We start from the raw sequence: 14,595 nt of genomic DNA, 5'->3' as shown, positions 1-14,595 counted from the left end.
GTCAGCACTTTCCCCAGCCCAGTTAGCATCTCTGTAGTTTCTCAGGCATGGTGCTAACATGAGACTAGTGGGCCTCTGAGAGCCTTTGCCGCCAGACCTTTGGAAAGAGCTGCCTGCCGTTGTTCTTTGCAATGCCTCACCTCGCAGTCTGTCTGCGACCCACTGAAAGCTGGTCTTTGTTCCTGCGTGTCTCCGTGACTTGCTGCTGGAGCCCCAGAGTTCTGTCCTTGCTCTTCTTCTCTTCCATCAGCCCCTCGGTGAACCCCTCTAGCACCATTGCCGTCCGTTCCCAAACTCAGGTGTCTAGCCCAGCTCTGCCCCCAAATTTCAGTCTGGCATCTCCAACCGCCATGAGTCTCTCTCTACAAGACCTCTCCATTTGGATGTCTCACAGGCATCAAAATTTAATCCAAACCCAGATCCACATCTTCTCCCTCACACCATCCTCCCCAGCTTGGTTGGTTCTAAGTCCATCCTTCCAGTTGCTCTGGCCAAAACCTACTAGTCACCTTGACTCTCTCTTCCACAGCCCATGTCCAACCTGCTGGCTTTGCCTTCATGATGCATCTAGGATCTGGCCATTTTGCCCTACCCCCACCCCCATACCATCTAGTGGGAGTCACTCTCTTCTCTCCCCTGGATTACCGCAAGAGCCTTGCGATTCTCCCTGCTTCCATCCCTTGCCTATGGTCTCTTTTCCACCAAATCCTCCATCTGGCCCCCATCTCCTTCACAGTAAAAGCCAAAGTCCTCCAGGGCCCTGTGTGTCAACCCAGCCCTTATATTTCTGGCCTGGTTTCCTACTTCTCTCCCTCAGGCACTCCATCCCACTCACACCAATCTCCTGGAATATATTTAAGATCTTTCCACCAGATCCTCCCTCTGCCTGGGAGGTTTTCCCTGCACATGTCTACATCGTTCACTCCCTCATCTCCTTGAAGTCTTTGCTCAGGCTTCACTTCTCGGTGAGGCCCTCCTTGCCCACTTCATTATACATATCCTGGAAGAGCCCAGCCCCTGATCCTGGCGTTCCTAACCTTCCTTACCTTGTTCTATTCTTCTCTAAATCCATAAATCCAATCACCTTCTCATAGACTATATAATTGATCTCTTGTTTGTCGTTTATGGTCTGCCCTCGCCCAACAGAAGGTGAGCCCCACAAAGGTAGAGGTTTCTGTTTTGTTCACTGTTGTGTCTCAAGTGCTAGGAAGAGTGCCTGGTACATAACAGGTGCTCAATAAATATTTATTGAATGGACTGACCTGTGGTTAGAATTCACACCACATACCTCTCTCTCCCCAAGCGGTCTTCTGAAGCATTGTCTTCCAGGAAAAGTAGAATTCTGTGGTGACAAGTATTTTCCTCCTGTGCTATCAATAGATAGCATCTATCTATCTACTGGCCCCCAAGCATGACCCCACAGTGTCCTACAATCACATCAGTGCTTTCGTCAGGTATCCATGTATTCACACACACACACACACACACACACACACACACACACACACACTCGTCCACAGGGTGCTATAGCACCAGCTCCCCACCCCTAAATGGGATTTTTTTTTAAAGATTTTATTTATTTATTTGAGAGAGAGAGAATGAGAGACAGAGAGCATGAGAGGGAAGAGGGGCAGAGGGAGAAGCAGACTCCCCACTGAGCAGGGAGCCTGATGCGGGACTCGATCCCGGGACTCCAGGATCATGACCTGAGCCAAAGGCAGTCGCTGAACCAACTGAGCCACCCAGGGGCCCCTCCTAAATGGGATTTATACAGAGCCCTCTGTAGGACGTGCTTTCAATCACAGTCGTTGACTCAAGGTGATGGAAGACTGGAATCTCTGACTTCGTTTTGGTTATTAATGAACATCAAAGGGAGATACATCTTGGTTGAAGCCATGGAGAAACCAAGGCTGGGCCTTGAATGTCTTCCCTCTGTAGACCTGGGCAGGGCTCCATTTGTCACAGCAGATCTGTGGGTTCCTGCCACACTGAGGAAACTGATGGAAGGGAGGAATAAGATAAAAGGAAGGATGGGCAGGACAGGCTCCAAGATCCACCCCAAAAGAGGAAGAGTCAAAGTCTGAGCTTTGAGGAAACACACCCACCTCGCTGCCAACCCCATGGGATTCTTGGAGCCCAGAACTGTGGACGTGGCTTCTGGGTCAGCTCTGGTGCTAGCAGCCACAGAATCTCTGCTAGTTAGTGTGCTGGGGATCAGAACCTGCCTTGAATCTGCTCTAGGTTTCCATGGTGATTGCTTTAAACTTTTCATCATCCTTCCTTCAGACCTTGGGGGAGAACCATGCTCTCTGGTTTCCATGACAACCATTTAAACATGTATCTCTGTCTGGCTCTGTTGGAAGAGAACTGCTAGAGATACATGCAAATCAACTGGCTGTTCTCCCTCTACTTAAAAAAAAAAATAAAATTAAAGTGACACACCTGCTTAGAAGGTTCCGATCTTTGCTCCTAACAAGAAGGGTGAAGGTGTCAAACTGGTGTTTGAGGAGGGTTTGCTGCATTGCTTTGATACTTCAAGTGCTCACCCAGATACACAGGTTCACTCCACCGTATTAAGTAATTATCTGCACTCAGTGCTTACCCTCCCCTCCCCTCTGTCTAGCAGATGAAAGAGCTCCGAGTTCAAGGCTGTTTACCTTCCTGCTGCATACCAAAGGAGGAAGGGGAGGAAGGGAAGGAAGGGCCAGAGAGACCACGTAGCTGCCCTACCCAAGCCAGTCCTTCACCACTGCCGGGAGAAACTGTGGACAGCGGGTTGTCAATTCAACTCACCATCAGTAAACTGTCCCAGCACTCAGACTGTAGCCCAAAATAAGGTGGAAATCACATACCCAGTCATTAGGAAATGGAACTCATGGACTGGAGAACAGTCAGGTGACTCTGAGGAAAAAACGTTCGGAAGAAGTAGAAAGATGATGGCCCCCTTTCCCTTCCCAGACACCTTCCTGTCCTCCCCCACAACAACACGCTCCCAAACCAGAGATCTTCAGAGGCAGCGGTGGGCCAAACAGCCACAGAGAGATCTAAAACAGGATCCTGTTTTGAAACTGTGCACCAAACTTTAAAATTCTGACAGTTTCCAATGAAAATAGACACTTCCCACTTCTCCTGAAACTCAGCAGATCTGCATCAGAGTCCTACTTCAGGAGAGTCTGCTGGATTGAAGAAGCACCACCCCCTGAGATGAATTGAAGCATGCACTGGCTTTGGTCCAACTTTCCCGAATAGCAAACTTTTCTCCTTGCTCCTGGAAAACAGTTGAATTAGTAACTTGTGATAACACCCACGACATCCAGACAATACCAATCATCCCTCAAGTTATCGCTGACATCACAAACCATGAAAGAGAATTCTTATTTGGGCGTGGGGGCAGGGGGAGGCTGGAAGATGAAATATTCTTCCATCTTCTTCATCTGAGGCCCTTCAGCCACCTTGGACACAGCTGAGGTCGGAGGTCAGGGTAAGCTAGATGGGGATTTCCTTCATGATCATCTGGTAAGACTATGTCTGACACCTACAGGAAGAGCTTTGATTGCTTCAGTATGCTGCTACTGTTTTGATTTTACTGTTCAGTAGGTTCATAAGCCAAAAAGTCATTTGGCTAAAAATATATGTCAAAATAATTGTAGCAGAAAGTTGGCTGGTTAGTAGTCAGTGGATGAAACTGATAGGTCAATTCAATGAGCCCTCATTTAGGGTTTGAGACATGACTTCTTTGCCTTGTTAATGACAAGTTTTTTAACCCCCGTAGTGCATATTTTCTTATCTGTCCCATGGAGGTAAAGGTGCTTGCCTCACTGAGTTTCTGGGAGATTCAAACAAAATCGTGTACAGCGAGACCCTGGCAGAGTTCCTGATGCTCAGTAAAGATTTATTAGAAGCCAGGTTCCTCAGAATAAGTTGGCCTTCTTCACTTTTCCTCCTTTCCCCAGATCACCTTTCCGCCTCTTTCTAGAGAAGGAGGGGAAATGAGCCTTGCTGTTCTTACCGAAACCGTTTTCATCCTACGGACTATCCATGGTGTAACACCAGCGGGTGAAAGAGAAAGAAAAAAGTAGTCCTCGCTGAAAGCAAAACCAGGACCTTTAAAAAATCAGCAACTTGTCAGAAAATTGACTGATCGTATTAAGAAGCTGTGTTTTGTTTTCCTGTGAATATTTTTAGGGTGCACTATGGGAACAACAAATGTCAAGCAAAAGATGAAAGAGACAAGGGCTGTTAGAAAAGATGTCGAGGCAAGAAGAGAACAAGCATTCCTTAGTTTGCCCCAAAGGCGGGCGGAATGTGATCAAACTGTTTTTCGCACCTGCAAAGGAGTCAAGGCATTTTCATCCTGTAAGAGAAAGAACTTGCCGCTGACAGGGGGAATGGATCGAATCATTCGAGTCTGGAATCCTTACCTGCCTGGGTGAGGTTTCTTTCTCTCTCCAACCAAAAGTGCCACTGATCTAGTAAAGTATAATGAGAGCAACACAGGGGATCGCTAATTCCCTTTTAGGCTAATTTAAGAAGCCCTGTCCAAAATCGATCTCCTGTACACACAGCCTGGGAAACTTCTGTTGGTGGCCACAAAAGACTCTTTATTTGGGGTTAATAAGCAAGTCATTGGCCCCATTTACCAATGAAGGAACTGAAGCTTAGAGGAGGTAAATAGCTTTTTGGACGTAAGGCCAGAATTGGCTAATTTGGGCTGCTTCTAAAAGCCTATGCCATTTCCGTTGGTCAGTGTTGAAGACAGCAGGAGAGTGGAAAATGGGGAGTAGTCTTCTGTGCACTGATAGTGGGGACTTGGGGACAAGAGCAAGTCACCTAGGGTGCGCCCAGCTTCCTCGCTGAGTCTCTGTACTAGGCAACAGTGGAGGACCTGCAAGGGGACCCAGGCCCCTCAGCGGGAGCAGACAGCTGCGGAGGCAGTGCCAGGAGCCCCGGGGGGCACGTGGGATCGGATGCTGCCCCTGTCACCTTCTAGCCCAGTGATCCTGTGCAAGGGTTGCCGCCAGTGTCCACCTCGATAATGGTGCTCACAGGAGTACCTACCCTTCTGGTAATAAGAAAGATCACAAATGAGGTCATCCACGTATAGCTCTCAATACAACGTTGGATGCCTAAAAAGAAAGAAAAATGATTTTTCTACCACTTCTATTACCTTAGACTCCCATTTGTCTGATGATGGAGAACAGTTCGCTTACCTTCCAGTGACGTGGTTATAAAATGACACTGGGCTCTCCCCTTCAACCTCAGCCCTGCCTCCCTTCTCCCCACCTCCCCACCCTCTCCCTACACAGGCAGCCCTGTGACCCTGAGGGCATTGTGACCCCTCAGAACTCCTTAAAATAAACTTATATTAAAAAGACATTCCCCCCAGATCTGAATACTGTTAACTCTGAACTGCATAAAGCAACAACCTGCCATAGAATCTATTCCCACACCACCCTGTGCTCTTCCTCGTTTATTCCTTTTATAGTGATATTGTCAGCAGTTGGAGAAACAAAGCCCAGAGCTTCATCTCACACTGAGTTGTGCTGCTATAACTGGGTATTATTTGCTTCAGTCCTTTTATCACACAAGATATATACTTGTGTGATTTCAGAAGGAGACATAACCCTCCTCCGGCTGAATAGAACTGCCAGATCCGGGCCAAGTTTAGTCTTGCATTTTTTATTTAGAAATAGCACTTAAAACTGCTTGGTGTTCATCTGTTCTTTTTCCATTCTAGAAAACCAACAGGTATGCTGAAAAGCCACACAGCTCCCATGATCTACATCCATGTATCTGCTGAGGATAACAAAATATTTTCCATGTCCACCAACACCACTATTAAGGTCTTTGCCCTTTCACGTTTTGGATGCATTGCCCAACAGTTTCGGATAGAGAATGTGTTTGTTTGGTGTTTTCTTTCCCCTCTTTGCAGCTCTAGAGGTCTCTGCATTAGCAGATACTCAAATGGTAGTTACATTTGAGGGTTTGCTTTGGAAAAAGAAGGTAAGTGGTCAACTGAAGGCTAGTGTCTTAGAGAATTTTCTATACCTGGTGTTTCATTGGGATGAGTAAACCTTGAAGCATCTCAGCTCCTGTTTGCATGCTGTGCTGATTCCCCTGGGAGAATGTGTGTTGGAGGATGAAGAGGGGGAGCAAGGGATGGAATGGGGACATGGGGGAGGTAACTGTCCCTTGCTACTAGTGCTTATTTTGCAATACACATAGGGCATGTGGGCCCTTTCTGAAATGTTGTCTGTAAGGCTTAGAATTTAAACACTTCTGGCCCTGGTAGAGGTCGTGGTAACATCACCTTCATTTTGTTTGCCTTCACACCTTTTTTTATACGTAGGGTCCTACCCAATTCTAAAATTCAGCTGCCCTGTGACCTTTGTATTGCACTATTTTTATACCAAAAAAAAATTAGAAATTTTATTGATTTGCTTTATCCATCATTTTGTGTGCTTTTCCAGTGAATATGAAAAGTTTTCATGATTTCATCCATCTTTCTTTCTCAACTATCATGGGGCCGGAGGGTGGGAGTTTAGAGAAGTCTGAATCAAAGGAATGCTGAAGCCTCAGGCAGATCAGTATCATTGCTTTGCATAGATACATAAACCAGCTTACTGACTACACACATAATAAATGATTTATAGATGCTATGGGCTGAATCATGTCCCTTCAAAATTCATATGTTGAAGTCTGAACCACCAGTACCTTACAATGTGGCTGTATCTGGAGACAGGGCCTATAAAGAATTAGTTAGGGGCACCTGGACGGCTCAGTCGTTAAGCATCTGCCTTCGGCTCAGGTCATGATCCCAGGGTCCTGGGATCAAGCCCCGCATTGGGCTCCCTGCTCCGCGGGAAGCCTGCTTATCCCTCTCCCACTCCCCCTGCTTGTGTTCCCTCTCTCGCTGTGTCTCTCTCTGTCAAATCAATAAAATCTTTAAAAAAAAGAATTAATTAAGGTTAAATGAGGTCATATTGGTGGGCCCTAATCCAATATGATTGGTATCCTTATAATAAGAGGAAATCAGCACACTTAGATGGAGGGGCAACCATGTGAAGACATGGCAGGAAGGGGGTCATCTGCAAGCCAAGGAGAAAGGCCTCAGCAGAAAGCAAACCTGCCTACACCTCCATCAAGGACTTCAATCCCTTACTTCACACATATACGAAAGTTAACTCAAAGGCAATAGACCTAAATGTAAAAAGAGCTCCAATTTCAAAATTCTCTGGAGAAAACATAGGAGTAAATCTTCATGACCTTGGACTAGGGAATGATTTCTTAGATACGACATCAAAACCACAAGAGACAAAAGGAGAAAATAAATGAGTTGGATGTCATCAAAATTAAAACCTTGTGCCTCAGAAGACACCATTAAGAAAGTGGTCAGACCACCTACAGGATGGGAGAAAATGTTGCCAATCACACATCTGATAAAGGACTTGCATCTACGATACAAAACAATCTGTATGCGCAACAATAAAACACAATTATCCTGGGCAAAGGACTTAAATAGAAATTTCCTCAAAGAAAATATTCAAATGGCCAATAAACACAGGACAAGATCTTCCACATCATTCGTCATTATGTAAATGCAAAACAAAACCACCATGAGTTACTACTTCACACCCATTAGGATGGCTAAAATCAGAAGATAGATGATAAGAAGCATTAGCAGGGATGTGGAGAAATTGAAGCTCTCCATACCTTGCTAGGGGGAATTTAAAATAGTGCAGCCACTTTGGGAAATATTTTGGCGGTTCTTTAAATGCTTACCATGGAGTTACCATATGACCCACCAATTCTGCTTCCAGATTTAAACCCAAGAAAATTGGAAACTTACGTTCACATAAACTCTTACATATGAATATTCAGAGCAACATTATTCATAACAGCCAAAAAGTAGAAATAACTCAAGTGTCCATGAACAAATAAATGGATAAACAAAATGTGGTATATCCATACAATGAAATACTAGGCAGCAACAAAAAGAAATGAAGCAGGAATACGTGTTGAAAAAGCTTATGTTACAGGAAAGCCAGTCACAAAAGGCCATGTATTGGAGGATTCCATTTATATGAAATGTCCAGAATAGGCAAATCCACAGAGACAGAAACTAGTTTAGTCATTGTTGGGGGGTTGCAGTAAGGTGGGATAGGGAGTGGCCACTAATGGGTATGGGGGTTCTTTCTGAAATAATGAAAATGTTTTGAAGTTAGACAGCGGTGATGGTTGCACAACTCTGTGAATATGCTAAAACCCACTGAATTGTACACTTTAAAAATGCGAATTTTGTGGGATGTGAATTATATCTCAATAAAACTGTTATTTTGTAAAGGGGGGGAGGGGAGAGATAGAGAAGTCAAGGGAGATGATGCCAAGGCTTTGGGCCAGAGCCCACTGAGACAGGGCAGATGGTGGGGAAGAGGAGCCTAAGACCAGGAGCTCAGTTCTGGATGTGTAGGGTAGAGTCATCCTGGGTTGAGGGGAGATGTCAGGGCTGGAGATAGAAATTTGGAAGTCATTAGCATTTAGATGGAATTTTAAACCATGGAGGGGATGAGATGGAAAAGAGAGCAATAGTGAGCAATGGGGAGAAAAGCCTCAAAGACTGCGCTCTCACTGTGTGTGGGGTCCGACATGGCTCCTGTAGAGTGAGCTCAGAGTTCATGTCATGGCAACCATGAGGACATTTTACACAAAATTAGGTGTTGAGATCACAGTCAGTGATGCAGTCAGGACCCAAACTCGATTCAGTCCTCCAAGCAAATTTGATTAAAATGAGAAGATTCATGGACTTCAGTATTTGATTTATTTTGAAAATCGAATCTATCCTAAGGTATCCTCCAAAGCCACAAAGTTGGAGACTTCATATTTTTAATGAGCTTTTTTTTCCCTCAAAACCTGGCACCATCAGATAATCATAATTCTGTATGTGAGGACACGTCTCCTATCCTATTTTCTTTTCCTAGTGCCTCTCCATTTTCTTCCAATCTAAAATCATGATTACAAGATTAGCATCTTGCCTGTGATGATTCAGGCATATTGAATCACTTCCCAAAATGTGTTTAAAATATATTGAAATCCTATCTTGGAAATATGGTGTGTAATTTATTTCAGAATATATTATTCCTATCAAATAAAAAGTAATCAACCAGGAACCAAACAGCTAAATTTCTAGCATGCCTGATCAGATAGTCTTCGTTCTTTGAATTGATTTTTCAGCCCAAATATTTCACTTTTCTAAATCATGGGGACACATGAAACGTTTCAGGAGTCTGCTAGTTTCTGGCATTACCCTAAAGGAGAATAAAGTGACAGGTTCGGTTTTCTGTTTTCACTTGTTATTTTCTGTGAGTTTAATATTGCACACTACAAAGAGGGCTGTTTTGTGTCAACAGAAATTAGCATAGAAAGAAAGCTATTTCCTGAAGGAATATAGCATGGTGTATTAGTTAAGGTACGGCTTGCCACTGTAACAAATAAACCCTATATCTTCCATGAGTTGAGACAATAGAAATTTAGTTCTATTTGCTGGCATACCCAAGGCTGGTGCTCCTGGGGAGGGGCATTTTTTTTCTCCCATTCAAGAACCACGCTGTCTTCATACAAGGTCCCTAGGTTCTCAGAGTCTTCGTCATCCCAGGACAATGGGATGTCTTCTTCTTAAAAATCCCAGCCATAAATGACCATCACTTTCTCTCACTCCACCAACTGAATTCATAACTCTGGGTGAAGGGAAACCAGGAAATGCCTTAGTTTGGTGGCCACTCCCCAGCAACACCTTTACACTGTGGACAGAAGAGTGTGCATTTGGGGGTTGGGGTACAGCATTTTGGAGAAATACAGACTTGAGTTTAAACTCTGAAACTACCAGAAACTAGATGACTTAGGGAGAAGTATTCAATCCTTCTGAATTCAGTGACTTAATTCTCTTGAACATTGATCACTCTTCTGTAAAACGGAAGAAAGACCCACCTTGTAGATTAGTTGTGCTCCTAAAAGATAATGTATGAACTGTGCTCATCACAGAGTAGTTTTACTAGGTAAGACTCTTTTGAGCCAAAGAGACAAAAATATAACTCAAGTAGTTTAAGCTAAAAAGGGAGAATTTATTGGTTATTGAAACCAGATCAACAGACAGATGGCCTCATGGACAGCTGGGTTCAAAGATGGCACTGTTTTTCCCATACTCTCTGCCTACACTTCCTTGGTGCACACTGATATTGACTCCTAGTGCAGAAAGGCTATCTCCTTCCAAATGGCTGGGACCATTGATGCCCAGTCTGAACTCACAACCCAACTCCAGCTTCACTATCAACTCCAGCCAGAAAAATCTAAGGGAAGACACAGATTGACCAGATTTTGCTGTCCTGTCTACTGCTTGCAATCAGAGAGGCAATTCTAACAGAAGACAGGAGGGTGCTGGACAGACCAGAGATTAAGTCAGTGATGATAATTTGTTGTAGCTACTTTTACTTTGGTGATTTAACGCCAACTTGCTGATTCAACCTCAACAATAGTAGGAAGAGTTGCTTCCTACTTTTCCCTTTCCCAGACCTCATAAAGGTCCCTTGATAGCACCCCAACTAAGATCACTCTCCAACCTCCGGAATTACCTCATCTTCCTCCTCATCAAAACTTCCTCTCTTTAAAAACAAACAAACAAACAAACAAAACCCTTCCTCTCTTTCAGTAACATTATCGCATAAATTAAGAAGAAATTACCAGATGAATGGATTCCCCTTGTGGTATAAGTGACTGATAAAAAACTGTGTGTGTTACCTTTCTATCCAGGAAAATGAGCATTTTCAAACTATTCAATACTCCAGAAAGGAGTGGGAGATGCCCCTTAAATAAGTAGTCCTTGGGGTCACCTTTCCATGGGATTATTTTACTCTGATCACTGCTGTCACCCCCATACTGACCTCCCAGAGTGTATTGCTTCCTGCCTTTTACACCATGACCTAAAGTCACAGATGGAAAAGCACACTAGAACTTTCAAAATGACTTTGCTACCTACTGGGGAGAACTCAGGAAAATAAACAGTATAAATAAAACAAATAAGAGTCTGGCTTATGGGTAAAAGCTTCAAATTTCCTGATCACTGTTTTGCTTCCAGGAGATGTGGAGGAGGGGAAAGAAGCCCCATCCAAGTACATCCCACCCAGTTGAGTCAGATTTTCTAGTGCAGCTCTGGAGGGAGATAAGCCTGAGAAGGACTCTTTAGCTGCTCCCTGCATCTGTAAGGGCAGAGTCATGGAAGCCCGCCGGAACTCAATGGATTATGCCTACCTCCCAACCTTGGTTTAAGGTCGTATTTGTTTGTAACAAAATGCCTCAAACGGGGTGACTTAAAGAATGAAAATTTATGTCTCACGGTTCTAGAGGCTGGAAGTCTAAAATCAAGGAGCCAGCAAGGTTGGTTCCTTCTGAAGCTGAAGGAGAGTCTGTTCCATGCCTCAGTCCTAGCTTCTGGTGGTTTGCTGGCAGCCTTTGGCATTTTTTGGCTTATAGAAACATCACCTTGACACCTGCCTTCATCTTCACATGGTCTTCTCCCTCTCTCTGTGTCTGTCTCTGAATTTCCCCTTCTTACAAGGACACCAGTCATATTGTCTGGGGATCTACCCTACTCCAGCTTGACCTCTTCTTAATTAATTGCGCTTGCAACAACCCTATTTCCAAAGAAGGGCACACTCTGAAATACTGGGGGTTATTCAACATACAAATTGGGCGAGTAGGGGTGGGTACACAATTCAACCCATAACAGAGTAAATGAAATAATGCATGGAAAGCATTTAACACAATGCCTGGCGCATGTCAGCTTACTAAACGACAGCTGTCTTCGTGATTATTCGATCTTCCCAGTTTTACACTTGGCCCATCTGCTCTTCCCCAGGGATGTGGCCATCCCTTGCAGCTCTCATCAGATCACAGTACCTTAAAATAATACAAGAGCTGTGGCATGGCTTACATAATAATCCTAATAAATGATTAACAATAATATTATCATTCTAATCATATACCATTACACTATGGCTTAGCTGCGACACTAAACACTATTTTGTATTAATTTTAAAAATCTCTAAGATTTTATTTATTTTTATTTTTATTTTTATTTATTTATTTAAGAGAGAGAGAGAGAGAGAGAGAGTGAGAGCAAGAACACAAGCGAGGGGAGTGGGAGAGGGAGAAGCAGGCTTCTGGCCGAGCAGGGAGCCCGATGTGGGGCTCAATCCCAGGACCCTGGGATCATGACCTGAGCCGGAGGCAGATGCTTAATGACTGAGCCACCCACGTGCCCCAAAAATCTCTAAGATTTTAAATCCTATAAGAAAGGCATTATTATTAGTCTCCTTATTTTACAGATGAAACTGAGGGAAAGGGAGTATGGTAATTTGGCCAAGGCCACAGAGCCATTAGGTGGTAGAGCTGGGATTCCAACCCACACAGGGGGGTTCTGGACCTCCATGTTCTTAACCAATAGCCACACTGAGGTTTGTTCCCTGAACCCTCCAAATATCTCCCCCATGGTGGATTTTGAGGAACTGTATGAAGAAATGGGAACATATCTAGGGGATAGAAGTAGCTCTGTGCACACATCAGACCCACGGTATCAAGCCTCCACTGTGATAGATGGTCCGGAGTGGAGAAGTCGCTGGCCACTCCCTGTGGTGGGGGGTGAAGCTCAGCTCCAGGGTAGCTTGGCCACAGCTATCTCCGCTCCTTGGGCAGCTTCAGCATGGCAGAGGGGCTCAGGAAAAAGGGCCCCGCTTTCTCCTTCCTTTGCAAATGCAGAGGCGAAGGAAGCCCTTTTAACATTTCCCTTTTGGTGAGGGGGGGAGTGGGGCAGTATTTAAATTTTGGTCAGTCCTAACCAGACCCCCCAACAGGTGACAGCTTTGCAAACACAGCAAAGCAGTCTGTTCAAGATCTCCAATTCCTCTTTCCCTCATTCCCTCAGATCTGGGATCTAGAGACCGACAGCTGCTTGTTTACTGCCTCCTCCAAAGCCAGTGGAATTAAGGGGGAGTTCGCAGCCTGCCTCTATCTCCCCCACTCCAGAGCCTTGTGTGTGGCCGCTGACACGGCTGCACTCCCACACCTAAGACTGAGGTATGAGGTTACCCTCTTGGCCCCCAGCTCTCAGCTCTCTGGAGGGTAGAGCAGGGCCCAGCGTAGCTGCTTGCAACCTCCTATGGAACCGTCCACAGTTCAATCTCTGGGTGAGCTCCCGAGCTATATGCCCCCATGTCTTTATCTCGCAGTATGTATTTGCTGAGCTCCCTTGAACATTTCCCATTAATTACTCCAGCACCACCTCCTTAGATTATTGAAAATCTGGAATCTACCTCTTGAGCCCTTACAGACCCACTGGCCCTACCTCTCTAGTGAAGGTAGAGCCTGGGGGCTTTCAATTCGGTCTGAAAGCATCAACGCCACTTGCCGCAGCAGCGGCCCAATGTGAGACTTTGTCCCTCCAGCAGGGTAGCCATTCAGGGACAGCACGAGCCCCGGTGCTGGACAGGTCCTTAGGGAGGGTCCCCTAGTGGGCTTTCCCTGCCCAGGGCCTCAGTGTCAGGGAGTTTGAATGCCTTCAAGACCCATCTCCCAGATTCCTCTGCAATGAGTCCCCCTGGATTTCCTTGGCACACCTTCGCCGGGCCACATTTCATGTCCTCCATGGCTAGGAAAATGGGGGCCTGGGATACCTGGGTGGCTCAGTCGGTTAAGCGTCTGCCTTCAGCTCAGGTCATGATCCCGGGGTCCTGGGATCGAGTGCCGTATCAGGGTCCTTGCTCTGCGGGGAGCCTGCTTCTCCCTCTCCTTCCCACTTGTGCTCTCTCTCACTATCTCTGTCTCTCTCTCTCTCTCAAATAAATAAATAAAATCTAAAAAAAAAAATTAAAAAATAAAAGAAAATGGGGCCCTGGTTGCCTTTTCCACACTCAGGGAGGTCATGGAGACGTTTGTCCCCTTAGTATGAATGTCCACTTCAGTGCCTGTCCCTGTTCTGCTAAGCTGAGAAGGCCTGGTCTTACTGAAGAATTTAAATCCTGCCTCCCAGGCACCCACAAGTCATCCAGTACAATGCTGCAGTTTTACAGATGAGCAAACAGAGGCCTGGAGAAGGGAATGAATTGCCCAAGGTCAAGCAGGGAGTCAGGAGCAGAGCTGGGGCTAGAACGTCTCTCTCCTGAGATGAGGAGGGGGCATCCAGGATGCCTGGCCCCCTGCCTTCTCCCAGTGTGGTGCTCCTCCCCCTGGAAGGCCAAAAGTCTGTCTGAGAAGTGGAAGGAGAAAGAGAGCTTAATTTGTTTGTTTTTTGTTCGTTTGTTTAACTAGACATTGGGAGGCACATTGTCTAGTCTTCCTTCTCCAAAGCCTGCAGAGCTCCTAAGAGGCACCTGTGAGCGGTAGAGAGATCGGGCTCTGCCTCCCTGGGCCCAGTGGCCTTGGGCTAAGTCACACCCCTGCCCCTGGTCTTGGCAGGGCTGGCAGGGCGCATCACCTCCGCTTTGAGAACTTTCAGACCCTCTGCATACTAAAACTAGGAGCATCACTATAGCCTCATGGTTCAAACAT

The 14,595-nt window shown here is 45.5% G+C and overlaps 1 protein-coding gene across 1 annotated transcript in view; it reads left to right on the top strand.

Moving 5' to 3' along the window:
- The first annotated feature begins 4,193 nt into the window (after positions 1 to 4,193).
- The window catches only part of LOC112826383 (cilia- and flagella-associated protein 337-like), a 42,424-nt gene continuing 32,022 nt past the window's right edge, over positions 4,194 to 14,595 (top strand). The window contains 3 exon segments of the mRNA XM_025874513.1: positions 4,194 to 4,429; positions 5,738 to 5,843; positions 12,974 to 13,125. Of these exon segments, the coding sequence (XP_025730298.1) occupies positions 4,194 to 4,429; positions 5,738 to 5,843; positions 12,974 to 13,125 (494 nt within the window).

This window comes from Callorhinus ursinus, unplaced genomic scaffold, assembly GCF_003265705.2.
Source record: "Callorhinus ursinus isolate GAN/ISIS: 27379988/994484 unplaced genomic scaffold, GSC_fseal_2.0 scaffold7, whole genome shotgun sequence".
In the NCBI taxonomy this organism is placed as follows: Eukaryota; Metazoa; Chordata; class Mammalia; order Carnivora; family Otariidae; genus Callorhinus; species Callorhinus ursinus.
The sequence above is the reverse complement of the archived record's forward strand: the minus strand, read 5'-3'. Positions and strand labels throughout refer to the sequence as shown.